This window comes from Callithrix jacchus, chromosome 2, assembly GCF_049354715.1.
Source record: "Callithrix jacchus isolate 240 chromosome 2, calJac240_pri, whole genome shotgun sequence".
Lineage (NCBI taxonomy): Eukaryota > Metazoa > Chordata > Mammalia > Primates > Cebidae > Callithrix > Callithrix jacchus.
In genome coordinates, this window is record NC_133503.1 from 48,562,763 (window position 1) to 48,589,778 (window position 27,016).

At 44.9% G+C, this 27,016-nt stretch overlaps 1 protein-coding gene across 2 annotated transcripts in view; it reads right to left on the reverse strand.

The window, feature by feature from the left end:
* Nucleotides 1-2,666: 2,666 nt before the first annotated feature.
* PDE6A (phosphodiesterase 6A) overlaps nucleotides 2,667-27,016 on the reverse strand; it is an 88,818-nt gene continuing 64,468 nt past the window's right edge. Inside the window, exons 18-22 of one of the 2 annotated variants that reach the window (XM_035288368.3) lie at nucleotides 12,558-12,621; nucleotides 12,188-12,262; nucleotides 10,665-10,748; nucleotides 7,899-8,046; nucleotides 2,667-5,447 (exon numbers count right to left, since the gene is read on the reverse strand). In XM_035288368.3, the coding sequence (XP_035144259.1) occupies nucleotides 5,371-5,447; nucleotides 7,899-8,046; nucleotides 10,665-10,748; nucleotides 12,188-12,262; nucleotides 12,558-12,621 (448 nt within the window). In that variant the 3' untranslated portion in view covers nucleotides 2,667-5,370. The remainder of the gene's footprint in view (nucleotides 5,448-7,898; nucleotides 8,047-10,664; nucleotides 10,749-12,187; nucleotides 12,263-12,557; nucleotides 12,622-27,016) is intronic. The other variant, XM_035288373.3, reaches the window with a different exon arrangement.

Consider the following 27,016-nt stretch of genomic DNA (forward strand, 5'->3'; position numbering starts at 1 on the left):
GCCAGTCTGGGCAACATAGTGAGACCCCTCCATCTCTGAAAAAGTAAATTAAATAAAATATAATAAAATAATCATTGAGACTCATCTCACGCAACAGTTGTTCCATGAACAACTTTTTGCCATGACTTTTATAAAGCTTTACCCCTTTCCGAACAGACTTCCTTGTTTTGGCATATCAACTTTTTCACACAGGCATATTGAATAAATGCACTATAAGAGATATTTTGGCATTATGGTCCCAGGCAAAACACTCATCAAGTTGTAATTACAAAAATTACAAAACGGTTTCCGGTCAGCGAATCTCAGAGCAGGCCTGCATTGTGTGCGATATTTGAGTGAACTCAGAACATTTTCCTTTGTGTACTTCCAGCATGTAGGGTGAGGAAGTGGCATCTATTGTGCCTATGTGTCATTTCCTCACGCCTCAAAGGGGTTAGCCTTTATTTTACCCTAAAGCCGTTTTTTGTGCTTTACTTTTAAATGCAAGATGAGCCCCAAAAGGTCGAAACATTGAGGAAGAGAATTGTATTAAAATAAGAATGGGCCGGGTGTGGTGGCTCACATGTGTAATCCCAGCACTTTGGGAGGCCAAAGTGGGTGGATCACCTGAGGTTAGGAGTTTGAGACCAGCCTGGCCAACATGGTGAAACCCCATCTCTACTAAAAATACAAAAATTAGCTGGGCGTGGTGGCAGACGCCTGTAATCCCAGCTACTTGGGAGGCTGAGGCAGGAAAACTGCTTGAACCTGGGAGGCGGAGGTTGCAGTGAGCTGAAATCATACCACTGAACTCCAGCCTGGACAATAGAGTGAGACTCCGTCTCAAAATAAATAAACAAACAAGAACAGGTACAATGAATGATGACATTTTATGTTATGTGCAAACTATTTTCAGGCTGCTGTTTATTACATAACTCATATACACTCATACATATATTCTTGTTCAGGTGCTTTCTTTTCTCAATCTCTGAAAATTGCTTGGGTTTCTTTGATTGCAAGGGAACACATCACGATTTTTTCCCATTACAATTAATAGAAACGTTTCCACTTAGGGCAGAGCTCTCTGGTGTGATTAGAATCTTCAGAGAGAGTATGTGTGTGATTGACAGCTTAGTACCTGTTGCCCATCTGTTGTAGATGGTAAGCTTCAGGAGAAGAGACCTGCTTTTCCATTCACTGCAGGGCCCCAGCCCCATCAATCAGGAATTCCTGAGAGGATCCTAGCCATAGTGCAAGGAATAGGATGGCAGATGCAGAGCCTCAAGACCTGCATTTGGGACCCATCTCTGCCACTTCTATATTGTGTGAACTGGGCAAACCACCTCTTTGGTCCCTGGTTTTCCCAAATATGAAACAATTTGCTTAGCTAAACTCGAAGTTCCTTTATGTTCTTACGGTCTTTAAAAACAACAACAAAACCTGATTTCCAGAAGCAGTATGGTACAAGGAAAATGCTTATAAGCTGGGCTTCTGGTGTCAAACTGCTTGGCTTTTTTTTTTTTTTTTTTTTGAGACAGAGTCTCACTCTTATCACCAAGGCTAGAGTGCAATGGTGCAATCTTGGCTCACTGTAACCTCTGCCTCCTGGATTCAAGTGGTTCTCCTGCTTCAGCCTCCCAAGTATCTGGAATTACAGGCACCCACCACCACACCCAGCTAATTTTTGTATTTTTAGTAGAGACAGGGCTTCACCATATTGGCCAGGCTGATCTAGAACTCCTGACCTCAGGCAATCCACCCACCTTGGCCTCCCAAAGTGCTAGGATTACAGCCGTAAGCCACCATGCCAGCCTAAGCTGCTTGGCTTTGAATCTTGGCTCCACCACTTACCAGCTGGGTGTCCTTGGGCAGATTTCCTACCTCTTTAAGTCTGCTCCTCACCATGCGATAAATGGAGCTAGGAATAGTTTCTCCCTTGGAGTGTTGTTGTTAGGATGAAATTAGATTGTGCACGGTACCTAGGACATGGTAAGTACTTAATCAACATCAGCTGTGATCCTCATTGCGCTCAGTCTCATTTGGTGCTAAGCAAAGTCATCTGGGAGAGGCACAGCAAGGATCTTGACCTTTTTCTGACAGATTGGGAAAAGCTGGGAAGTGGAGCAGAAGGAACCTGCTGAAGGGACTCAGAAATGTGACGGCAGAGTCACATCAATGCCTATGTGTTCCTGAGTGACACTTACTTCTCCTTCTACTCTGCCATGTAACCGCCACATGTGATGCACTTAGGACAGGCCTGTGCTTAAAGACCACTGCTCTCAGAATGTGCATTGCTGCAGGGCAGAACATCTAGCTTGGGAGTTTAAAGATGCAACTTCCAGACCCCGCTGTCTATTGACATGACCTGCAAATAGGAGCAGGGCTCAAGTGTCAGGAGCCCAGATTGATCAGCTGTGGAGGCCTGGAAGCCACCAGGCTGTGGATGCCCTGTACACTGTGTTCTCTGTGACCTTGGGAGTCTCCTGGAGGGAAGCCGGGGAACTGTGCCAGGAACTTGGCCCAGCCCCATCCTCTCACTGGCCTTCAGTTTCCTCGTGTGTCTAAAAGGAGAGATTACAGTAGATGTGTGGTTTACTGTTTGGGGAAACCATGTGGCTCCCTCTCCTCAAGGCAACTGTTTTAATATATTAGTTTCTGCATAACATTCAGTGTGGAAGGAAGAAAACTTCTAGAGCTAATGTCCATTTATTAGAATTAGACAGAGGAATGTGTTACATGCGGCCACAAAGAAACAATCATAAATACAGATGTGAGAAAACTATTTCTGCAAGTCGGTGGCAAAGGAAATAAGGAAGGAGTACTTTGTAGACTAAAAGAGACTTCGGAAACAACCATAGCTATGTGAGGTGATGGATATATTAGCTTCATTATGGCAGTCATTTCACAATGTATATCAAAATATCACAGCATATACCTTAAATATGTATAATTTTTATTTGCTAACTATACCTCAGTTAAGCTGGGGGGAGCAACAGAGAATGAAAAAAATTTAGATTTGGACAAGCTTAACAGAAATTGACTTGCAACCTTTTAGCATGTTATTGTAATTTTCAACTTCTGGTTTATTTGTGCTGTTTTCAACATTAGTTACTATGGTACAAATGCTGATCAGGCCAGTCTGCTAGGCATTGCAGACTTGCCGAAACATACTTAGATTCAGTTTAAAAGAAGTAAGTCCTGGCCAGGTGCAGTGGTTCACACCTGTAATCCCAAAACTTTGGGAGGCTGAGGCAGGAGGATCACTTGAGGTCAGGAGTTGAGGCCAACCTGTGCAACAGAATGAGACCCTATGTCTACAAAAAAAGTAGCTGGGCATGGTGGTGCATGCCTGTGGTCAGCACTACTTGGTGAGCTGAGATGGGAGGATTCCTTGAGACTGGGCAGTTGGGGCCCCAGTGAGCTATGATCATACCACTGCACTGCAGCCTGGGCAATAGAGCAAGACCTCATCACAAAGAAAGAAGGAAGGAAAGAAGGAAGGAAAGGAAGGAAGGAAGGAAGGAAGGAAGGAAGGAAGGAAGGAAGGAAGGAAGGAAGGAAAGGGAGGGAGGGAAGGAAAGAAAGAAATTCTATCTACCACGTCTATCTTTTTAAACCAACAGAATGCCTGTTAATTTAAGAAACAGAAGTTCTGAAATTGAGAATAATTTGCCTTAATTTATACTCTGTGAAATCAATGGGAAATCCAAAAATAAAAAAGTGCGTCTTCTTTTTCCTAAAAACCAACAAAAAGAAACAACTAAATTTGAAGTGTGAAATTGTTTGGATCAGATTCAGGCAAGCCAACCATTAAAAACTCCTGTGACAATGAAGGAAGGTTGATTAAGGGCTGGCATCACAAGCTGGGTGCCCCAGAAAGCACACTTTAAAATGGACTTAGTCTGCAGGATGCTTATTAAGCAGTGCCCTGGGGACCGATGCCTGGGGAAGGGAAGGAAATAGGAGTGGGCAGAGGGAGAGGTTGAGCTGTGATGTGAGCCCAGCAACAACCTTGATGGACCCCACGAAGAATCCTGCAGCTAGAAGAGCCCATGCTCAGCCAAGATGGCCAGGCCCCTCCACCTGGCATGGATCAGTCATTGGGTGTAGGCCAGCCTGGGAAAGGCTGCAGTAACACCTGACGGGGCTGACACTGAGGGTGGTCTGCCAACAGCACCCAAAGCTGGCGGGGTCCCAAGTCCTTGGCTGAAGCTTGAGGTCTGTGCAGCCCATTGAAGCATACATCACAGCTGGGTATTAGGCAGGCATCGGTTTCATGGGCCAGGGATGCAGTTATGTTAGAAAATATCCTTATTTCTTTAAAGACGAGTTAGTAGAAGAATGAAATGATACATTTGAGATTTGCCTTTTGTTTTTTTTTGAGTCAGAGTCTTGCTCAGTTGCCCTAGCTGGAGTGCAGTAGCACAATCTCGGCTCACTGCAATCTCCGCCTCCCAGGCTCAAGAGATCTTCCCACCTCTGTCTCCTGAGTAGCTGAGACTACAGGTGAGTGCCACCACAGCTGGCTAATTTTGGTATTTTTTGTAGAGACAGGGTTTTGCCATTTTTGCCCAGGCTGGTCTCAAACTCCTGGGCTCACGAAATTCACCTGCCTCAGGCTCCCAAAGTTCTGGGATTACACGTGTGAGTCACCATACCTGGCCAGGATTTGCCTTTAAATACTTCAGGTAAGAAAAAAAATTGAAAAGGAAATGTAAAAAGGACAGATGAAATGCATGTAGCAAAATCTTGATATTGGAATCTGGGTGACGGTTTGCAGGGATTCAGTGTACAATCCTCTACTTTTCAAAATGGTTGAAAATTTTTATAATATATTAAATGAAAGTATAAGAACAAAAATGATTCAAGGAAGTAAATAGAAAGAAAATGAAAAAAAAAAGAACAAAAATTATTCTAAGCAAGCCAGTGAATCTGGCATTAATTCAATGTTTAATTGATGTCTGTGAAACTGGAATATTGATTTTAGCTCAATAGGCAGTTCTCAAGGCTAAAAGAATGTTTAAAAGCCACGGATAAGGTGTAAGCCAAGCTTGTTCAACCCACAGCCCATGGGGCACATGCAGCCCAGGACAGCTTAGAATGAGGCCCAACACAAATTCATAAACTTTCTTAAAACATTAGGAGATTTTTTTGTGTGATTATTTTTTAGCTCATCAGCTATCGTTAGTGTATTTCATGTGTGGCCCAAGACAGTTCTCCCAACGTGGCCCAGGGAAGCTGAAAGATTGAACACTCCTGGAAGCTAAATTCTCTATCAGCTTTCAAATCCTATGACACTTTTACTTCTCAAGGTGTGTGGTCTTCCACTGGCTTGGGTCATCTCTTCCCAGGAAAGGGTGGTGACGTCCGGCCAGCAGACCCCCGGTGGTGTTACTGGATACAGCAGGACTTGGATGTAGTTGCACCCCCTGGGCTGGGGTCTCCCCCCCGCTGATTTCCTGCGGCTACTGCAATGAGACAGGAAAGAGAAGACGCCGGGTGACAAGAGGCTACAGTGGGCTTCCCCTTTGACCTAATTTGGACCAAGAGTTGCAAACTCAAAGGCTTTCAGCGGCCAACAGATAACCACACATACAGAAGGCAAACCAGGTGTGAGGAGAACCACAGAAATGGAGAACATTTCTCTAAGAAAAGCAGCAGCATGAGGATGATGATAAATGAGAACCAGTACTTGGTACCAGTGTCTGGGAGACATCAGGAGTGGTGAACACTGAGGAACTAGAGACAGCCTCTGTCTCATCCAAAGGGGGCAGTTGCCACTCAGCTTCAGCCAATTGTTGCCATGCAAAAATGATAGACTGGTGTGGATGTTACTCTTTTAAAAAGAAAAGCTGGACCAGGCACAGTGCCTCATGCCTGTAATCCCAACACTTCAGGAGTCTGAGGCAGGAGAATCGCTTAAGCCCAGGAGTTGGAGGCCAACCTGGGGAACATAGCAAGATCTAGTTTCTACAAAAAAAAAAAAATACAAAATTGGTCAGGCATGGTGGCATACACCTGAAGTCCAAGCTGATAGGGAAGCTGAGATGGGAGGATCACTTGAAGTCAGGAATTTGAGGCTGCAGTGAGCTATGATCGCGCCACTGCATGCCTAGGCAACAAAGTGAGACTATCTCCAAAAAAGAAAGAGCTGAGCACGGTGGCCATGCCTATAATCCCAGCACTTTGGGAGGCTGAGGCGAGTGGATCATGAGGTCAGGAGTTTGAGACCAGCTTGGTCAACATGGTGAAACCGCATCTTTACTAAAAATACAAAAATTAGCCAGGCATGGTGGCACATGCCTGTAATCCCAGCTACTTGGAAGGCTGAGGCAGCAGAATCACTTGAACCTAGGAGGCAGAGGTTGCAGTGAGCAGAGATTGCAACATTGCACTCCAGCTTGGGGACTGGGTGAGGCTCCATCACAAAAAAAAAAAAAAAGAAAAGAAAAGAAAAGAAAAAGAAAAAGAGAGGCTGCAAATCTGGACTTTTAAAATCTGAAACATTCAAATTTTAAAATGTGGTCCAAAAAAATCACATTAAAAGAAATGTTGGTACTGATGTGCTAGCTATAAGAAAAAAAAGAGGAGAAAAAAATGTAAGCCAAATCTGTATTTTCTATCTGTAGGCCACAAATTTGCACTGACCTACCACTTGCCCAAAAGACAATTTGTACAAATTAGAAAAATGCACTTATTTCTCAGGACACCTCACTGCCATTATTCTAGAAAATTAGAACAGCCATACACATCCATGATGTACAGGATGCCTCCTGGAGCTGTGCAAAGCATGAAGTACAAAACTCTAAGTGGCCCCTGCATTTGCAGCTGCCCATTTAGAATCAACCCACGCTGCTCAGAGCAGAGCTGAGGCCCTGGTATTTTCCATGTGTAAGAGCCATGGGTGAAGAGGGATGGGTATGCAGAGGAGGGCAGTCAGGGTGGGGCAGGGACAAGACGCCATAACTAGAAACAGAGGAAACAGAGCACATAACCAGTAAAAGAAATGACTTAGGGGCGGGGCAGTGCCGTCAGTAGTGAAGAGTTGGAACAAACAAATCCCATTTGATTCTGAAGGTAGAACCGTGACCACTAAGTGGAAGCTTCAACAAGGAGAACAATTTGAGTTCAAGGAAGATCTTTCTAATAGTGGTACTGAATAAGGATGTCATGTAAGATAATGAGACCTCTGTCACTGGTGGTATGCAAGCATAGGCTCTTGATGGTACAGACAGGTTTCAAACATCAGACCCAAGGCTGGAAATAGGGCCTCTAAAATTTCTTTCAAGGCCTGATGTAGTGGCTCATGCCTGTAATCCCAGCACTTTGGGGTGCTGAGGTGGGCGGATCACCTGAGGTGAGACCAGCCTGGCCAACATGGTGAAACCCCGTCTCTACTAAAAATACAAAAATTAGCCAGACATGATGGCAGCTGTAATCCCAGCTACTCGGGAAGCTGAGGTGGAAAAATTGCTTGAACCTGGGAGGTGGAGGTTGTAGTGAGCTGAGATCGCACCACTGCTCTCCAGCCTGGGCAACAGAGTGAGACTCCGTCTCAAAAATAAATGAATAAATATAAATAAAATTCCTTCCAACCAATAATTCTAGATCCTTTCTAGATCTTTTCCTTTGCCCCAGGGTAGGGACATATGTCAACAGCCCTAAAATCAGAGTCTGTGCTATGTTGGTTGGGGGGCACTTGCTAGGAGGCCTGGAGCTTTTCTCAGCCTCAATCTTGGGAACCAGGCTCTGACTCTTATTGTGACTTGGTCTCTTCCAGCCTCACACACAGAATGGGAATAGTACTGGCCATCAGGAGCCTGAATGAGACTCTGTGTATGAGGCTCCGAGGCCAGACCCAGACGCCGAGTGCTCTGGGAGCGGGTGGTGGGATCCCCTATCTCCCCCTGTCCATAAACCTGGCTTGGCCGCTTGCTGTTTCTGCTTCTCCTCCTCCTGCGCCTTCATCTTGGCCTCATACTCATCAGCAAGTGCCTTCCACTCCTTGCGATTGTTGGTGATCCCATCCAACATTGGGGTGATCTCCTCATGGAAACGGGAGAATTCCTAGAAGAGAGAGTATGTGTCTCTGGCGCAAGGGCCATGCCCCAGGGTCTGGGCTCAAGTGAGTGGCACAGCTGAAAGTGTGCACCATTGGAAGGAGCTGCTTTGGGCTAGCAAGCCTCTGTCACCATGCTGATTCTACAGGGCCTCCGGTCCACACCATCCTGTGCCTCCCCTGCTTAGAAGCCTCATGTGGCACCCCTGTCCTTCAGCAGGAAGTGAAAACCCCTTACTGTAGCTTTCAACCTCCACGACCCAGTGTCCTCCCGCCCTTGACCATCTTGCATTCTCCAAGCAATCCACAGCTCTCAGTTCCTGGAGTGTATCCTCTGTTCTGTGGCCATCACACAAGCTGCTTCTGCTCTTTTTTTTTTTTTTCTGTCCAAGACAGGGCCTCACTGTTGTCCAGGCTGGAGTGCAGTGGCACAATCGTAGCTCACTGCAGCCTCAAACTGCTGGGCTCAAGCCATCCTCCCACCTCAGCCTCCCAAGTAGCTGGGACTACAGGCGCACGCCACCACACCCAGGTAATTCTTTTATTTTTGTAGATATGAGGTTTCCCTGTGTTGCCTAGGCTGGTCTCAAACTCCTGGCCTCAAGCGATTCTCCTGCCTTGGCTTCTCAAAGTACTGGGATTACAGGCGTAAGCCACCATGCTCAACCCAGGCTGTTCTCTTTGCTGAAACACTCTAACCTCCCCTTTTCTCCCTTGAGGCCTCCACTTACACATCACTTTCTCCAAGAAGCCTCTTCTGACCCCCTAGGTAAATGGAGTCCCCCGTTGGAAGCTCCCAAAGCTCTCGCTTACTACATCTTGCTTCCTTGTAATAACTCCCTTTGCTTGTCTTCCCCAGAGGCCGAGAACCTGGAGAGGGCAGGGACATTGGCTGCTTTGTTCCCTGGGGTGGCCCTGGCCTAGCACAAGGTCTGGGACACAAGGATACTCAGTAAATACTTTCTGAGTGAAATTGAGATGTTGAGATGATTCTTAAAGGCTCTTATAGCTCTTTGAGCACAGCACATTACAGTTTATGAAGCAATTTATCTCCTCTGTCCTCAAATTCCATTGAGGTAGGAAAATAAGATTCATCACTTCTATATCTTAAGGTAAGGAAATTGAGATGCAGATTGATGGAGTGGATTTGCCCAATGTAAGAACAGCAAATCCAGGGCCCACTGCGAAATGCCAGCCAGAGCCGACTGTGTTCAGAGATGCCTGGGTTCTGGTTGAGGCTCTGCCACAAACGATGTGACCTTGGGCAGGTCACTACCAGAGCTTCCCTTCAGCCATGAGATCAGGACAGTAGTAATACCTACCCCACAGTGTGGTTTCAGTAGTGCATATGGAGCACTTAGCCTAGTCTCCCCTAGTTAATAATATTCCTGATGATTAAAACTCATGACCTCAGCCAGGTACCATGGCTCAGGGGTATAATCCCAGCACTTTGGGAGGCCAAGGTGGGTGGATTGCTTGAGGCCAGGAATTTGAGACAAGCCTGGCCAACAAGGCAAAACCCTGTTTCTACTAAAAATATAAAAAATTAGCCGAGTGTGGTGGCACGTGCCTGTAGTCCCAGCTACTTGGGAGGCTGAGGCAGGAGAATTGCTTGAACCCAGGAGGCAGAAGTTGCAGTGAGCCGAGAGCATGCCACAGAGAGTGAGACTCTGTCTAAAAAAAAAAAAACAAATTAGTTGGATGCCGTGGTGTCCACTTGTGGTCCCAGCTACTCAGAATACTGAGGTGGGAAGATCATTTGGGCCTGGGAGGTCAAGGCTGCTGTTAGCTGTGATGGTGCCACTGCTCTGCAGCCTGGGTGAGAGTAAGACCCTGTCTAAAGAAAAAGTCATCAAAAAACTCATGCCCTCAGTGAAATAAAGAAATATTACTAATATTTAGTAATGATAGTGGCAAGCATCAGCCACTCTGCCCTGTGAGTCAGAGCACCCAGTTAGTCTGAGTTCTATCTCAGGCGCTCTTGTTGTCCTCTAGAAAAATTGCACTTCTTCCTAGCAGAAGGGCTGCAGCTCACACAACATAAAGAGCACTGGACTAAATCTTGCCTCATGGCTAAGTCCAGTGACACTGGCCCTGTCATTTTGCATCTCTGACTTCTGTCTTCTCATGTGTAACATGGCCAAAATAAAAATTAAAAGTGAGAGATGGATGGTGGCACAGATAACAGAAAGTTGGGAGCAGTGGGTTTCTCAAGAGGGACACTAACTTTGAACAAGAGTGCAAAGAGAAATGCCAGATTATCTTTTCACAATTACTTTTGGCAGTTGGGGCATTTGCCCAATCCAAAATCATGTTTCCACCAGCAGGGAAATTAGAAGAACATATGTCTGCTGTGTTTCCTCTGCCTCTGTCTGAATCCATGCTTAGTCATTTGCCCCACAACTGTGTATTAAGCAATTAGGATGTGCCCCAGGCTGGAGCCTGGAGCTACAATCACATAAGACCCATAGAACTGTCCTGAGACTCAAATGCCATTCAAGACAAGACGTGCTTTGTAAAGTATCACCCACTGGTCACCTGCTAGGGTATATTATTTCTGATGTTGTCTGGAAATCCCAGGTTTATCAAAGACATCTTGTTGGGGCTAAGGACGCCAAGGGCCTACCTTGTAGACAAAGGTGCAAACAAAATCAATGAAGCCGACTTGAAGCTTGGGGAGTTCATCTGCTTTGTTTCTGTCCATCATGGGCTGTCATGGGGGAGAAAGAGTTAACTGCACTGGGCAGTAAGAGAAACCCACTCTACCTACGAAGCATTCTTACCAAAATCCAACTGTAAACTCACCATGTTTCCAGCCCTGCATTTTGCAGGACATAGGAGAATAGAGAAACATGCTAGAGAACACCATGAGGGTGCAACCAACCAAATCCAGAATGCAGGAAACTGCACCAAAAAAAGACCCACTGTCTTCAGCAAATAAATGGCATGCCACAGAAAGGCCAGAGGGTGGGCGGGATGGGAGGGCCATACAGTTTAAAACAGACTTCAGAGACACAAAAGCCAGAGGCAAGATGCTCCTTGATTAGATCCCGATTTGAACAAATCAACTGAATTCTCTTTCTTAATCAAGAAAAACGAGCAGAAATTGGGGATTTGATGATACTAAAGTATTACCACGAATTTTGTGAGTGTGTACTGTGGTTATGTTTATGGTTTTGTCCATAGTAAGCTCTTGTCTCATAGAGATACATACTAAAGTATTTATGGAAGAAATTATAGTGTCTGAGATTTACTTTAAAATACTCCAACCAAAAGAAAAAGAAATGCCCATTGGAAGCAATAGATAAAACAAGAATGGCAGATTGCTGCTAATTGTTGGCTCTGGTTGATGGGCATTAGAATTCACTGACTATTCTCAACATATTTGAAAATGTTACAGAGAGAGCGAGAACGACAAAGCCCATAGGGCCCTTCACGTGTTCCTTCATGACAGGACCTGCTCCTCCCAGCCTTCCACTCTCCCTCGGCTCCTGCCTAAGCCTGCCGTGGTGCCCCTGTATCCTTAGCACACTTTCACAGGTTTAGCCTATCCAGGTGTCAGTGGTTTGTCCCCAAAATTCCTCTCTCTTTTACCCATCCTTTCCAAACCCTGCTCTACTTCCCAGCTTTGCCTTCAGGAACTTCAGGGCGACTTCAGGCTGCTCTCCCCGTCTCCCCATCTTTGTGGGAAGCTGGCTGACAGCCCCAGCCAAGTTGATAGGCACACAGCTTGCTGGCTCTGTGCTGTTAGGTCAGAGTCAGGGGAGGTAGATGGCCTTCTAGACCTTTGGAATTGAAAGGGCAATCTAAATGTTAGAGTCTGCTTGCCAATCTCCACAGTTGAGTGAGCGAAGGACACATTTCTCAAACGTTAGGAGGGCTTACTTGTTAGAGCACTCATTGCAGGGCCCCACCCCCAGAGCTTCTGGTTGGATAGACCTGGGGCGAGGCTTGTGAATACATATCCCTAACATGTTCTCAAGTAATGAGATTGACAGTGGCCCACTGACCACATCTTGAGAAGCACTGCATTAGGAAAAGGTCATCTTTATGGTAAAGTCATTCATCTCTCCATCATCGCAAGGTCACGTCTAGCTTAGGATGGAGCACACATGCCTAACATCAGGCTGACATCCCCTCTCTACTTACAATGGGGTTCTGTTGCAGCACCGTGCGCTCCAGGTCACCTTGTTCCCAGAATTCGGCAGCCACCAGCAGAGCTACCTGCAACACAGAGACTGTCACACAGAGTCAAAGCCCCAGCCCAATCCCCTACCCCTACCCCTGCTCCCACCCCACTTGCAATTCCAACTCAACAAAAAGGATAAACCCACCCCTGCCCTGCCACCCTCACTGTGGTGTCATCATTGGAGAGACCTAAAGTAATTCTCATGTCTTGGCAGAGGAGGATGGAACAGTGGTGAGCTGGTTCTGGAGCTGGGCTGAGAGAGTCCAAGCCTCATGACCTGCTCCTCCAGTACTGGGATGCCCCTGCTCTCGAGTCAGTAGGAGTTCATACCTTGCTCTGCACCTCCCAAGGCTTGGTGATGGCTGAGAGATCACAGGCAGTCATCATCATGGCCCTGGGCACACAGAAACCCTCTGTCAATCCGGGGCCATTTAAGACTTTATGTACAGGTTAATTCCATCTCTCTTACTTTTCTCCACCCCCACTAGTAGGTGACTTCGTCTCATTGTGAGGAAAGGACTCACCCCCATTGCATCTGGGGGTTGGGCTTTGAAATCAGACAGGGTTAAATCCTGCCTCTGAGGTTGGACATTGGGCAACTACACCAACCGCTCTGAGCCTCAATTTCCCTGCCTGTAGTGATAATTGTGTTTTATTCACAGAGCAGGTGTAAGATTAAATAAGATGGTGGATGGAGAAATCTTAGTGTAGTGTCTGGATGTGGTATGTGCACAAGGAACATGTCCCGGGTTTTCTTATGTACCAAGCCCTGTTTCAGGGACTGTGCAAATACTGATTTCATTTCAATCTCATCGCATCTTCAGAGTCCCTTTGATCTTGGCTGCTGTAGACGAGTGTTTCTCAACTTTTTTTCTCGTCATTGTTCCCTGCCCCAACTGCCAAAGAGCCTTTTTAGAGACTTTCCCTGTAATCACCCCACCATGAGCTTTTAATACCACCAAGACACTGTCTATCTGTTTGGAGAACTGCAGGCCATTGTAGTAGCTAAGAGTTGCTCTCCTCCCTCAAGAATCACCTTTTGTCCATTGGAGGCAATATTCTCCTGTTTTCTTTTTCTTTTCCTTTTGAGATGGAGTTTCACTCTTTCATCCAGGCTGGACTGCAATGGCGCCATCTCCACTCACTGCAACCTCCACCTCCTGGGTTCAAGAGATTCTCCTGCCTCAGCCTCCTGAGTAGCTGGGATTACAGGCATGCGCCACCATACCTGGCCAATTTTTGAGTTTTTAGTAGAGATGGTGTTTTGCCATGTTGGCCAGGCTGGTCTTAGACTCCTGACCTCAGGTGATCCACCTGCCTTGGCCTTCCAGAGTACTGGGATTACAGGCGTGAGCCACCGCACCTGTCCATACTCCTTTTTTCTATCATTCAGTTAGCTTTTCTGATTTAGGAGTTTGTTTAATACTAATAGATTTCTTTCTCTTCTAAGCCATTTCCTCACCTGGCAGAAACTCTCACACAAAAAAATTTAAAACATAAAAAAAGAAAAAAAAATGGTGTAGAGAGAACTGTGAGCAGCTATAGTGAAGAGGCCTTGCATTAAGGAGGAGTGGGAAGGGCCAGGCACCCTGGCTTATGCCAGTAACTCCAGCCCTTTGAGAGGCCAAGGCAGGCAGATTATTTGCAATCAGGAGTTCAAGACCAGTCTGGACAACATGGTGAAATCTCGTGTATACTAAACATACAACAATTAGCCGGGCATGGTGGCATGCACCTGTAATCTCAGCTACCCAGGAGGCTGAAGCAGGAGAATTGCTTGAACCGGGAGGCGGAGGTTGCAGTGAGCCGAGATAACGCCATTGCAGTCTAGCCTGGGCAACAGAGCAAGACTTGGTCTCAAAAAAAAAAGCGGGGGAGAGGGTAAAGAAAGGAGGCAGAAAGCATTCAAAAGTAAACTCTTAAGGGAGTGTCCTGCTCATAGGAAGGCAAGGCAGGTATTATTACACAGGTGGATACAACAGAAAATAGAAAGGGAGGGGAAAGGGACAAAGAAGTGGAGCAAGAGGAGGGAGCAAGTAGGGTGGATTTGAGAAGGCATTTTAGAGCAGGTAATCCTGCTAATCCAGAATCATGTGGCGTGGGCCCAAAATTCCATGCGGGGGAGTGCAGACAGTTTCTAGTAAGCAGTGGGGAGCAGTTGAAGGTTAAGGGCCCAGGTGTCAACTCTTCAGAGCTGTGCTGCCGGAAGGACAGAGGGGGCTGGGGTGCTGCAGGAATTCAGCAGGAGGGCAGGAGAGCTGGCCTGCAGCAATGCCTGCGGAAGGGTGTGAGACCAGTGGGCAGGAGCCGGGGAGAGGGAGGAGTGAGAGAAGGCCGGGGCTCGGAACCTAACTTGCTGCTTGGATGATTTTACAATTAATCAACTGTATGGAGCATATTTTCTTTTTCTTTCTTTTTTTAATGAGCAATTAAATTCTTTATTATAAAAATCTCAAAAATGTCCACCTTTGCTGGAGGCCAATCTTCTAAAATGGGATCAAAGGCAATCCTGCTGTTTCTCTCTGAAAGCTAAACTCCCTTTGAATGAGAAAATAATACTAGAACACCCAGAATTTTATTCCCAGGCTTCATATGCAAAAGGCAGTTTGCATTCTTAGGAAACACGAAAGTATTACTTAAACCACAAATATTTCTACCTACTCCATTCAACCCAATTAAAGAAAACAAAATGATGAGAAAAATAGGAACTGAACAGAAAGAAAATTCACTTCATTTTCTACTGGGATGAACATTCAAATGTTGCTTCAAATTAAGTACTTTTAATTATCATTCTAGGCAGGATCACACTAAATAAGACCTTATGACAGTCCCACATGCAGCCGTTTCACCTAACCTGTGGTACAGAATGCTCTGCCATGAGCCACAAGCACGTCACCTCCCATAAGCACAGGTTGCTGGGGTGAGCCACCCTTTCCTTTTCCTTTCGTGTTTATATTCTTCTCAACTGCATCTCAGTTTCCTAAAGGTCCCAGCCACACAGAATTCTTTTAGGGATTAAAGTAGGAGGAAAGACATAATGAGAAGCCAACATCCATCCTTGAAGAAAAAAAGTAAATCCATTTCATGGTATGGGCATATTTTCTATAAGCTGGTCTGGGAGGCTGTAAGAGTTACTCGTGAAATATTAACAAGTTTAAATAAAATCTTTAATTATGGGCCAGGCACAGTGGCTCACACCTGTAATCCTGGCACTTTGGGAGGCTGAGGAAAGAGGATCACTTGAGGCCAAGAGTTCAAGCTTAACCTGGGCAACATAGTGAGAATCTGTGCCTATGAAAAATACACAAATTAGCCAGCTGGGTGGCATGTGCCCATAGTTCCAGTACTTTGGGAGACGGGGGTGGGGAGATCGCCCGAGCACAGGAATTTGAAGCCACAGTGAGCTATGATCATGCCACTGCACATTTTAAATTACATAAACCCTCAAAAACTCACAGAACTCTTTAAGCTTTCAGAATGCATACATTCCTTAGAAACACCATTATGCTTTTTATTAACCTCAGAAAACATGTACTATGCTTTAATAAGTGCTATGAACATGTTACACTTACTGTCAGATAGGTTGGGAAAATAAATGCTCCGCTATGCATATAAGAGTCACTAGCTCCCTGGTGGCTTCAGGAGGGTACTGGATGCTTGCTTTCCTTGGCTGGAGGGATCACGTGAAAAACTCTCCCAGTGGTTGAAGAAAAACACCTAAGAATTTTATAGACAGAGATTTGCTGTGTGCATGGGATGAAGGAAGGACACTGAGGCACCAGAAAAGCCAATTCAAGGCCTTGTGCCCTAAAGACGAGGCTTCACATTCACTTCGGCACGGCCCCGCATATGCACTGGGATTCCAGGTGCTGTGCTGGGCATGGGGGATCCACAGCAGCCTGCAGGGAGCTCACGGTCACTCAACGAACACAGGGCACAAAAACCTGTCATCACAATATGCTAAGTAGAATGGCACCAAAAGGTCCAAAGGAAAGAAAGAAAGAAAGAGAGTGAGAGAAAGAAAGAAAGAAAGAAGGCAGGAAAGAAAGAAAGAAAACAAACTCAAATTTGAAAGTGACTAGTTCAGCCCAGGTGCCATCGAAGAGGTGACAATGGAGCAAAGGCCTTGTGGGGTACACAGGAGCTCTCTGTAATGGACAGAATGTTTGTCTCTTCCCAAATTTATATGTGGAAGCCCTAACCCCTAATATGATGCTATTAGAAGACAGGGCCTTTTGGGGGTGATGAGTTTTAGATTAGGTCATAAGGGTGCAGCCCCCATCATGGGGTCATTGCCTTTGCCACCATGGAAGAACACCCCGAGAAAGCGACCGTCTGCAGGCCCGGAAGAGGCTGGGCTCATATGGTTCGTGCTCTCAGAGATCTTGTGGATGTGCTGGGGAATTGCACATTTATCCCACAAATGCAGGTTAACATGTAAGCAAACAACTGCTTACAACGGAAGGAAAGGACTTCCATTCTTGGAGATGATGTGAGAAAGAGAAACTGACCAAGGTCTGGGAGGTCAGGAAGGGCTTCCCTGAGAGAGTGCCCCTCGAGCTGATAACTGTAGGATGTGTAACCATTTATTTGGTAAAGAAGGGAGTGGGAGAAACACATTCCAGGCAGAAGGATCATCTAGTGTGCAGGTGTGCAGGCCCTGGTAGATGGAAGCCTGGCACAAAGGGCTTAAAGGTGGGAGGAGCTCAGAGGGCAGGTGGGAGACCTGGTAAGAGAAGCTCCACAAAGGAGCAGGGGCAGCCATGCAGAGCCCAGGGACTGTGGCGAGGGGATGGTCCTCACCCTGTGAGCAACAGGAAAAGCCACTGGAATTAGAACAGAAGGGTGACGTGGTCAGATCTGCATTTCACAGAAATCACTGTGGCTTAGGTGTGGAAGGGACAGGAGCGTACACAGGAAACCCGGTTAGGAAGCCACTGCAGGATCTGGACAAGAGATGGAGGTGGCAATAAAGACACGTGTCCAGACAGATATGGCACTTAGGAAGTCAACTCAGCAGCATTTGGGGACAGTTTAGACATGCAAAGTGAGGAAGAGACAGGTGTCAGAATGGAACAGAGTAAAGGACAACATGGTCGTAATGCAGAAGAGTACCCCACAAAAATATTGCATGCTGAGAAATGGGAACGTTTTGCTCTCAGTAGACGAGTCATCAAGAGGAGGGGATGGAGGTCAATGGGACAACAGTGTAAAATTCCATGCCAGGCTTTGGAATCAGAAAGAGCTGAATTACACCTTCCATCTACTCCTCACTTACTGTGTCCAGGGCAAACTGCTTAACGTCTTTGAGTCCCAGTCCGTTCGTTTGTAAAATGAGATATTCATATTAGGTTGGATCCTATGAAATTCTGATTGTTTTTAGACAAAATCAGTTAAAATTCGGCAGTTTCTTATGGGTCCATGTAATATATCCTTTCTAAGACTTATGTGATCATCACATAAGATGCTTTTGTAAATGCATGCAGTGTCCTCATCTTCATTAGCACCTGCATTTATCTCATTCATGTGTAGAGCTCTTAAAAGCAAGCTGAGCACTTACGCACCTGCACCATCCCCAAGGCAAATGTTTCTTCCTGAACTCAGCTGTAAGGCTCAGTGGCACTTCTTCCTGACTCCTGGCCAACTTTCAGGAAAAGCATTCCAGGCTTCCTCTTAGCCAGCCCTTTCAGGACACTTACTCGGACCCTCCCTGCAATGACACCTGTCTGGAGGGCTCGGCAGGAGATTCTTTGGGGAAGGCTTTGGAGGCACCTGAGAGAGCAGTAGGTGTACAGGCAAGGGCTGGTGTGGCTGACTTCAAGTCCTCGATGCTCCATGAATGCCTGTGTGACACCAGCTAAGTCACTGTGTCTCTCTGGGCCTCACGTTCCTCATTTGTAAAACACTAGACCAGGAATTGGCAAACTCTTTCTGTAAAGAGCCAGGCAGTAAATATTTGAGGTTTTACAGCCCACATAGTCCCTACTGCAAAGACTCAACTCTGCCACTGCAATGGGAGATCCACCATAGATAAGCAAAGAATGGATAAGCAGGGTCAGCTTGCCCATTCAGCAGAGCACCGAGGGCCCGCAGTACTCTCAAGGGCCCATGAAAATATTTCCATTTCTTTCAAGATCAGCAGGAAAAAAGGACACAATAAGAATGAATATTTAAGAATGAATTCAGCCTGGATTGTATTTGTCTTCATACTAACACAGTTATAAAATATAATTTGTATTTACTTATTTACTTTTATGGAGTAAAAGTAAAACAATTTTACTTATTTACTTTTAAGGCACAAAGACAAAAGTGCCTAGGATCCACAAAAGTCAAAATGTGGCCCTCCGTCAAAGAATACAATTTTATTTATGGAGACTGAAATTTGAATTTCTTATTATTTTCATTTGTCATGAGATACTCTTTTTTTTTTCTTTGAGACAGAGTCTCACTCTGTCCCCCAGGCTAGAGTACAGTGGCACAATTTAGGCTCACTACAACCTTCATCTTCCAGGTTCAAACAATTTTCCTGCCTCAGCTTCCTGTGTAGCTGAGATTACAGGTGTGCATCATCACGTCCAGCTAATTTTTGTATTTTTGGTAGAGACAGGTTTCATCATGTTGACCAGGTTGGTCTCAAATTCCTGGCCTCAAGTGATCCTCCCGCCTTGGCCTCCCAAAGTGCTGAGATTACAGGTGTGAGCCACCACACCTGGCCATGAAGTATTATTCTGTTGATTTTCCACCCAACCATTAAAAAATGTTATAGCCATTCTTAGAACACAAGCCATACACAAACATCACAGTACTAGAGGATCTGTGAGCTCTTCCAACTCATGGTTTGGTCAGACTGTCAGAAGCAAAATCTGGAATTAAGTGGAAATGTCAAGAGTTTGATGAAGAATAGGAAGTCACACCCTCACTCTAGAGTTTCTACAATATCTTGGCCCTAGAGTAAAAATACTCCTAGCTACTCAGGAGGCTGAGGCAGGAGGATCACTTGAGCCCAGGAGGTTGAGGCTGTAGTGAGCTATGATCATGCCACTGCACTCCACTCTGGACAAGAGAGCCAGACCCTATCTTTTAAAGAGAAAAGTCAACTGGCTTTGGACAAATCAAGGGGTTAGGTGTGGACCTCCAGCCACAGGAAGCCAGTGGACATAAGTACCCCAAGATAATCAAAACACAGGAAGGAAATGTTAGGATTTTCCTCATGACAACCAATTCTGACACCTAGTGTCTTATAATTCACTTCAACTCTGACACCAAATTCCTATAGTTAGCATCAGACCCAACACGTTTAAGGGTTCAGTCCCACAAGACTGCCTCACTTCAGAGGCCAGCCACACGCATCGGGTCCCCAACTTACCTACACTTCTATCTGACTTGGCAACAAAGTTGAAATGTTTCCCTGTGTTTGGGTTCAGTAATTTGCTAGACCAGCTCACAAATCTCAGGGAAAGACTTTATTTACATTTTCTGGTTTATTGTAAAGGATATAGCTCAGAAACAGCCAAACAAATGTGATGCATAGATGAAATTACGGGAGGGGGAAGGCATGCCAGACGCCCAGCACCTGGATGCATTCACCACACCAGAAGCTCTCTCAATCCTGCTGTCGAAAGGTTTTTATGGACCCTTTTATCACAGAAGCATGATTGATTAAGTCATTATCCACTGGCAATTAACTCAGTCTCCAGCCTCATCCCTCCCTGGAGGTTGGGGATTGAGCTGAAAGTTCCAAGCTTCAAATGAAGGCTTGGTCTTTCTGGTGACAAGCCCCAGCCTGAAGCTGTCTAGGGTCCTGCCAAGAGTCATCCCATCAGAACAAAAGACACTCCTATCACTCAGGAAATTCCAAGGGGTTTAGGATCTCTGTCAGGACCTGGGGACAAAGACTGAATATAAATGCCTTCTTCTACCACAGGAAGCACGGAACACCACTACCTACTGCACTGCGTTCCACATACTCCAGCTCAGCCCCATGATAGTCCACGATCCTCATGGAGCAGATGAGGAAACTGAGGTGAGGGAGTAAGTCACCTGCTCAAGGCCACACCACCAGTAAATGAAAAGGCTGAGACTTGAACCCAGGCTATCTGATACCAAAGCTCCAAGTGTGTAACAGCTACACTACTCAGGTGTGAAGACGTTCCAAGTATACACCTGAGCAACGGGCCCCGAGATGGCTTTATAGCAAACAGCCCGGGCCAATGTTTGCCCCACGGGGATATTTGGCAATGTCTGGAGACACTTTTGATCATCACAACAGGGGAGGAGGCGGTGCTCCCGGTGTCTAGTCCTGTGCACCCCACAACGTGCAGGGCAGCTCCACAACACGGTTGCCAGCTCCAAGTGTCAACGGGGCTCAGATTGAGAAACGCTGCATTATAGGTCTCCCAACATTTTTTGTTAAATCCCTACCTGAAGACTTTTGAAAACTGCTACCTTCTTGCACATTTTTAAGTTGACAACTTAAACTATTACATCACAAGTTTAATACTTGCAAAGGATCTAATTTATAGCACAATATACATACTGACTTTGATTTGGCTTTGTTTTGGTTTGTTTTTTTGAGACAGGGTCTCACTCGGTTGTCTAGGCTGGAGTGCAGTGGCGCCATCAGGGCTCACTGCAGCCTCGACCTCTTGGGCTCAAGCAATCCTTCCACCTCAACCTCCTGAGTAGTTGGGACCACAGATGCAGCCACCACACCCAGAGAAATCCTTATTTTTTGTAGAGACAAGGCCTCGCTATGTTGCCCAGGCTGGCCTCAACTCCTGAGCTCAAGGCCTCCCGCCTCAGCCTCTTCAAAGTGCTGGGATTACACATGTGAGCCACTGTGCCCAGCCATACTGGCTTTTTAAAATAAATTTGCTATATCATTTTTTACCCATGATAAAAGCACATGAACAAGCTTTTCTTTAAGAGTCTAGAGTTTTTCAAGCCTGTAATCCCAGCACTTTGGGAGGCCGAGGCCAGTGGATCACGAGGTGAAGAGATCGAGATCATCCTAGTCAACATGGTGAAACCCATCTCTACTAAAAATACAAAAAAATTAGCTGGGCGTGGTGGCACATGCCTGTAATCCCAGCTACTCAGGAGGCTGAGGCAGGAGAATTGTCTGAACCCGGGAGGCAGAGGCTGCAGTGAGCCGAGATTGTGCCATTGCACTCCAGCCTGGGTAACAAGAGTGAAACTCCATCTCAAAAAAAAAAGTCTAGAGTTTTACATCTTTCCTTGTCTCTGTAAACCTCTATTTCCACTTGACTTCCCATAGAATTTTATCCTAATATTGTGCGTGCATGTGTACATGTATATGATATGCATGCATATGTGTTTCTGTATATATGTGTGTGTGTATATACTACGTATATGCTTGAAAGTCTTTCACTGACCAACTTTCATAATTACCTGTAACCAATTATATCCATATATTTAAATTATATAATTAAAATTTTTTCTTTGCTCATAAGCCTCTAAGTGTTGAAAATTTTTCTCTTGGATTAAGTTATTATTACAGAGTTAAACAACAAAATATACTACCCATTTTTACAAATAATTGTTAAATACTCAAAGTACCTTTTTTTGAAATTTGTCCATTAACAAGATAGGATGGGATTTTCAAAAAGTATTGGTTAATGAATGAATATTTCTTGTTATTAGACTGAACTAGCATTCAGCATGTATTTTTTTTTTTTTTTTGCCAGTTTCCCTCTTTCTCTCTCTCTCTCTTTTTTTTTTTTAACTAGAGTCTCTGTTGCCCAGGCTTGAGGGCAGTGCGGTGGCATGATCATAGCTAGCTGTAGCCTGGTACTCCTGGGCTCAAGTGATCCTCCCACCTCAGCCTCCCAAGAAGCATGCACCACGATACCTGGATAATTAAAAAAAAAATCAAGACAGGGTCTTATTCTGTCATCCAGGCTGGAGTATGGTGGTGAGATCATGGCTCACTGCAACCTCTGTCTCCCAGGTTCAAGCGATTCTCGTAAGGCTGAGTTTTTGTAAGGCTGAGTCTTGTGCCTCAGCCTCTCAAAGTGCTAGGATTACAGGTGTGAGCCACTATGCCCAACTCCTATTTTTAAATTTAAATAAGCATGTTACAACACATCCAATTTACCTTTTATTTTTAATTCTAAGAAAGGTAGAAGTATATGGAGGGTAGGTAGGTAGATTAGATAGATGATAGATAGATAGATAGATAGATAGATAGATAATAGATAACATGATTCTGTTGAGAGACTATTGGCCAAATAAAAAAGAAAGAAAAAAATTGTAAAGACAGATGATGGAAAGAAGCCAGTAGTGTGGGTTCAATCAGTTGCTGCCACCTTCAGTACTCATTACTGATGTGCCTTGCTCAGTTTCATGGTCCCTGGACAGTGATACATTCTCTGAAAGCAGTAAGATATTTAAAGGAAAAATCATTCATTGCTGCTGTCCCTCTGTTCAACCCCACCCACTGGCTGGGAATGGGGGTGGGATTCAGGGGGAGTGCCTGGAAATTAAAGCTGTAAAAACTCGAACAATAAATCTGGGTCCAGTGACTCACACCTTTAATCCCAGCACTTTCAGAGGCCAAGGTGGGAGGATGGCTTGAACCCAGGAGTTTTGTTTTTTTTTTTTTTTGAGAGAATCTTGCTCTGTTGCTGGGCTGTTGTGGTGCAATCTCAGCTCACTGAAACTTCCGCCTCCCAAGTTCAAGCAATTCTACCTCAGCCTCTGGAGTAGCTGGGATTACAGGCATGCACCACCATGCCTGGCTAATTTTTTGTATCTTTAGTAGAGATGGGGTTTCACCATGTTGGCTAGGCTGATCTCAAACTCCTGACCTCGTGATCCACCCGCCTCCGCCTCCCAAAGTGCTGAGATGCAGGTGTGAGCCACTGTGCCTGCCAGACCCAGGAGTTTAAGATTAGCCTGGGCAACATAGTCAGACCCTTTTTCATCTCTACAAAAATTTAAAAAGAGTCTGGCTGTCATCCAGGCTGGAGTACAGGGGTGCAATCTTAGCTTACTACAACTTCTGCCTCCCCAGTTCAAGCAATTCTCCTCCCTCAGCCTCTGAAGTAGTTGGGATTACAGGCACACACCATGACGCTTGGCTAAGTTTTGTATTTTTAGTAAAGATGGGTATTGCCATGTTAGCCAGGCTGGCCTCAAACTCCTAACCTCAAGTGATCCACCTGCCTTAGCCTGTCAAAGGTCTGGGATTATAGATGTGGCCACTGGGCCTGGCCCCTTCCTTAGATTTATAATGCCTTAATTACAAGAGGCTGTGACAACACCCGTCCGGTGGGCCCTTGATCAACACAGGTTTGAACTATGCAAGCCACTTACTCATGAAGTTTTTTTCAACTGAACATGGATTGCAAGGTGGAAAACCCACGTATAGGGAGGGCTGACTCTTCATATCCAAGTGTTTTTCCAGGCTGACTGCAGGACTTGAGTTTGTACAGATTTTCGTTTACTAGGAGGTCCTGGAGCCGGTCCCCTGAGCACACCCAGGGATGACTGTATTTGAAATAGTCATCCTGTATTTCAAAGCCCAGAGGTTTTTGTCTCTAGGACAATGCATTGCAGGAAGATACAAGAAAGAGTGGAGTTGGCTTTATTTTGTAGGGTGAGAAAGAGAGAGAATGCTGTGCCTACTGCGCTGCTTCTTTCTCAGGAAGATTAATATTAGGAAAGAAAACACGGATTTCCTTAAGGCTATCCATGCTGATAAACACCTGGAAGGACACGAGTTCCTCGGGGGTGTGTGTGCCATCATCTGAGGGTGCCTGCATAAGCATCATCTTCACTTTGACAACGATTGGGATCCTGCTCCTGGCTTTTTTTTTCTTTTTTTAAGTTAAACATAATACCTTTCATTTGATGTCATTTCTTTCTAAGTCTGTAGGATACTCCATTGTACGAAAGTGTTAAAGTGTTATCGTTTCTTTGACCTAGTTCCCCACTGCTAGGTATTTAGATTGTTTTCAATCTTGTTTGTGTTACAATCAATGCTGGAACAAACAACTCCATACGCATGCTTTGTGTATGTGTGGGAGAATATCTGGAGAGGAAATCCTGGAAGTGGGATTGCTGGGTCAAAGGGCATGAGCACGTACAGCTTTGATAGGTGTTGCCAAATCCCCCTCCACAAAGACTGAGCCTGTTTACACTCCCACATGGGGAATGAGGTGGCCCTTTCCCTCAATCTGCCCAACACAGTATGTTAGCAAATGTTCTCATCTTTGCCAATAGGAGTCAAACATTATATCTCACTGTAGTTTTATAGTCATATCTTTTCTTAGGTTGATATCCCACTGTAACTTTCCTGGGAACTGTCAGTTTGCACCTTTTTCCAGTTTTCTATTGGATTAGTCTTTTTCTTGAATTGTATTAACACTTTATTTACTGAAGAAATTAGATCTTTTTCTCTTAGAATTGTTGCAAATATCTTCTCCCAGCTCATCACTTACATTTCTACTTAGGGTATGTGTTTTTTGTGTTGTACAGAAAACCTTAATTATTTCATAGATTTCTCCATCTAATTTTATGACTTCATGGATTTCATGTGTTATTTATTTATTTATTTTGAGATGGAGTCTTGCTCTGTCACCCAGGCTGGAGTGCAGAGGCGCAATCTTGGCTTACTGCAACCTTCGCCTCCTGGGTTCAAGGGACTCTCCTACCTCAGCCTCCCGAGTAGCTGGGATTACAGGTGCCCACCATCTCACCTACCTAAATTTTTGGTAGAAACAGGTTTTTAGTAGAGATGGCATTTCACCATGTTGGCCAGGCGGGTCTCCAACTCTAGACGTCAGATGATCTGCCTGCCTCGACCTCCCAAATTGTTGGGATTACACTGTACCCAGCCTCATGCAACATTTTGAAAATCTTGCTCTGAAATTATTCTTCTTAATTCTTTCATGCTTTCTTCATGCTCTCTTTTCTTTCCCTTGTTACTTTAAAATTTTTAACTCATCTGGAGTTTATTTTGGTGTAAGGAGTGAGGTAAGGATCTAACTTCGTGGCCCTCCCATTGTCCCAACACCACTGATGAACTTACACCTCTTTCCACTGGTATAAAATCTGCTTTGAGCACAGTCATAGTCCTTAAGATCGTCCCATTGATGTGAATGACTTCTCCTGCCTAGGACTGAACTTCTTTAGTTCTGCTGGTTACCACTATTACTCTTCTATGTCAGAGTTTTCTAGCCATTCTTTTTTATCTTTTTTCTTTTTCTGGCTATTTTTGAATACTCATTTCAAATAAAAATTTTTCAATCAGCTTCCTAATTCCCCTGGAATAAAGCAAGTTTTTTTTTTAATCACCCTTAAATGAATAATTAATTAGGGAGAATAGACAACTTTCTAATATCAAGTCCCTCTATCCAACAGCAGGGTGTTCCTTCCAACTATTCAGTCCTTCTGCTGAGCCATTTTGAAATGTCCAGCTACAGAAATCAGAAAAAGAAAAACGTTAGGAAAAAACCCAGAAATTAATAAATAAATAACCATAATGAGATACCATCTGGCACCAGTCATAATGGCAATTATTAAAAAGTCTAAAGAAATCTGGGAACTGCAGCTCATGCCTGTAATCCTAGTACTTTGGAAGGCCGATGCAGGCAGATCACTTGAGGTCAGGAGTTTGAGAACAGCCTGGCCAACATGGTAAAACCCCATCTTTACCAAAAAATACAAAAAATTTGGCTGGGTGTGGTGGCAGGTGCCTGTAGTCATCGCTACTGTGGTGGCTGAGGCACAAGAATTGCTTGAACACAGGAGGTGGAAATTGCAGTGAGCTGAGATCATACTGATGCACTCCAGCCTGGGTGACAGAGTGAGACTCCATCTCAGAAAAAAAAAGAAAAGAAAAAGGCAAATCATAAGAGATACTAGTGAGGCTGTGGAGAAAAAGGAATACTTATGCACTGCTGGTGAGAATATAAAGTAGTTCAGCCACTGTGGAAAGCAGTTTGGAGATTTCTCGAAGAACTTAAAGCGGAATTACATTTGCCTCAACATCCCATTAGTGGGTATGTATCCAAAAGAAAACAAATAATTCTACCAAAAGATGCATGCTCTTGCATCTTCCTCACAGTGCTATTCACAACAGCAAAACACGAAATCAACCTCGGTGCTTATCAACCGTGGATTGGATAAAAAAAATGTAGTACACATACACCATGAAATACTATGCAGCCATAAAAAAGAAAAAGCATGGACTTTGCAGCAACAGGAATGGTGTTGGAGGCTATTATATTAAGCGAATTAACACAAGAATGGAAAACCAAACACTGCATATTCTCACTTATAGGTGGGAACTATACATTAAATATACATGGACTCACAGGCGGCAGCAGTAGATCCTGGGGGCTACCAGATGGGAGAGGGAGGAGAGTGTGGGCTAAAAACCCACCTACTGAGTGCTATGCTCACTACCTGGGTAATGTGATCGTCTGCACCCAAACCACAGTGTCACACAATATACCCATGTAATAAACCTACCCATGTATCCTTTAATGTATAATAAAAGTTGAAATTACAAATAAATAAATGTGGATGGACATGGTGACTCACACTTGTAATCCAAGCACTTTGTGAGGCCAAGGTGGGTAGATCACTTGAGCTCAGGAGTTCAAAACCAGCCTGCACAACATGGCAAAACCTGTTTTTGCCAAAAATACAAAAAGTAGCCAGGTGTAGTGGCTGTTCCTGTAGTCCCAGCCACTAAGGAGGGTGAGCTCAGGGGAGTGCTTGAGCCTGAAAGGTTGAGGCTTCAGTGAGCCTTGATTGTC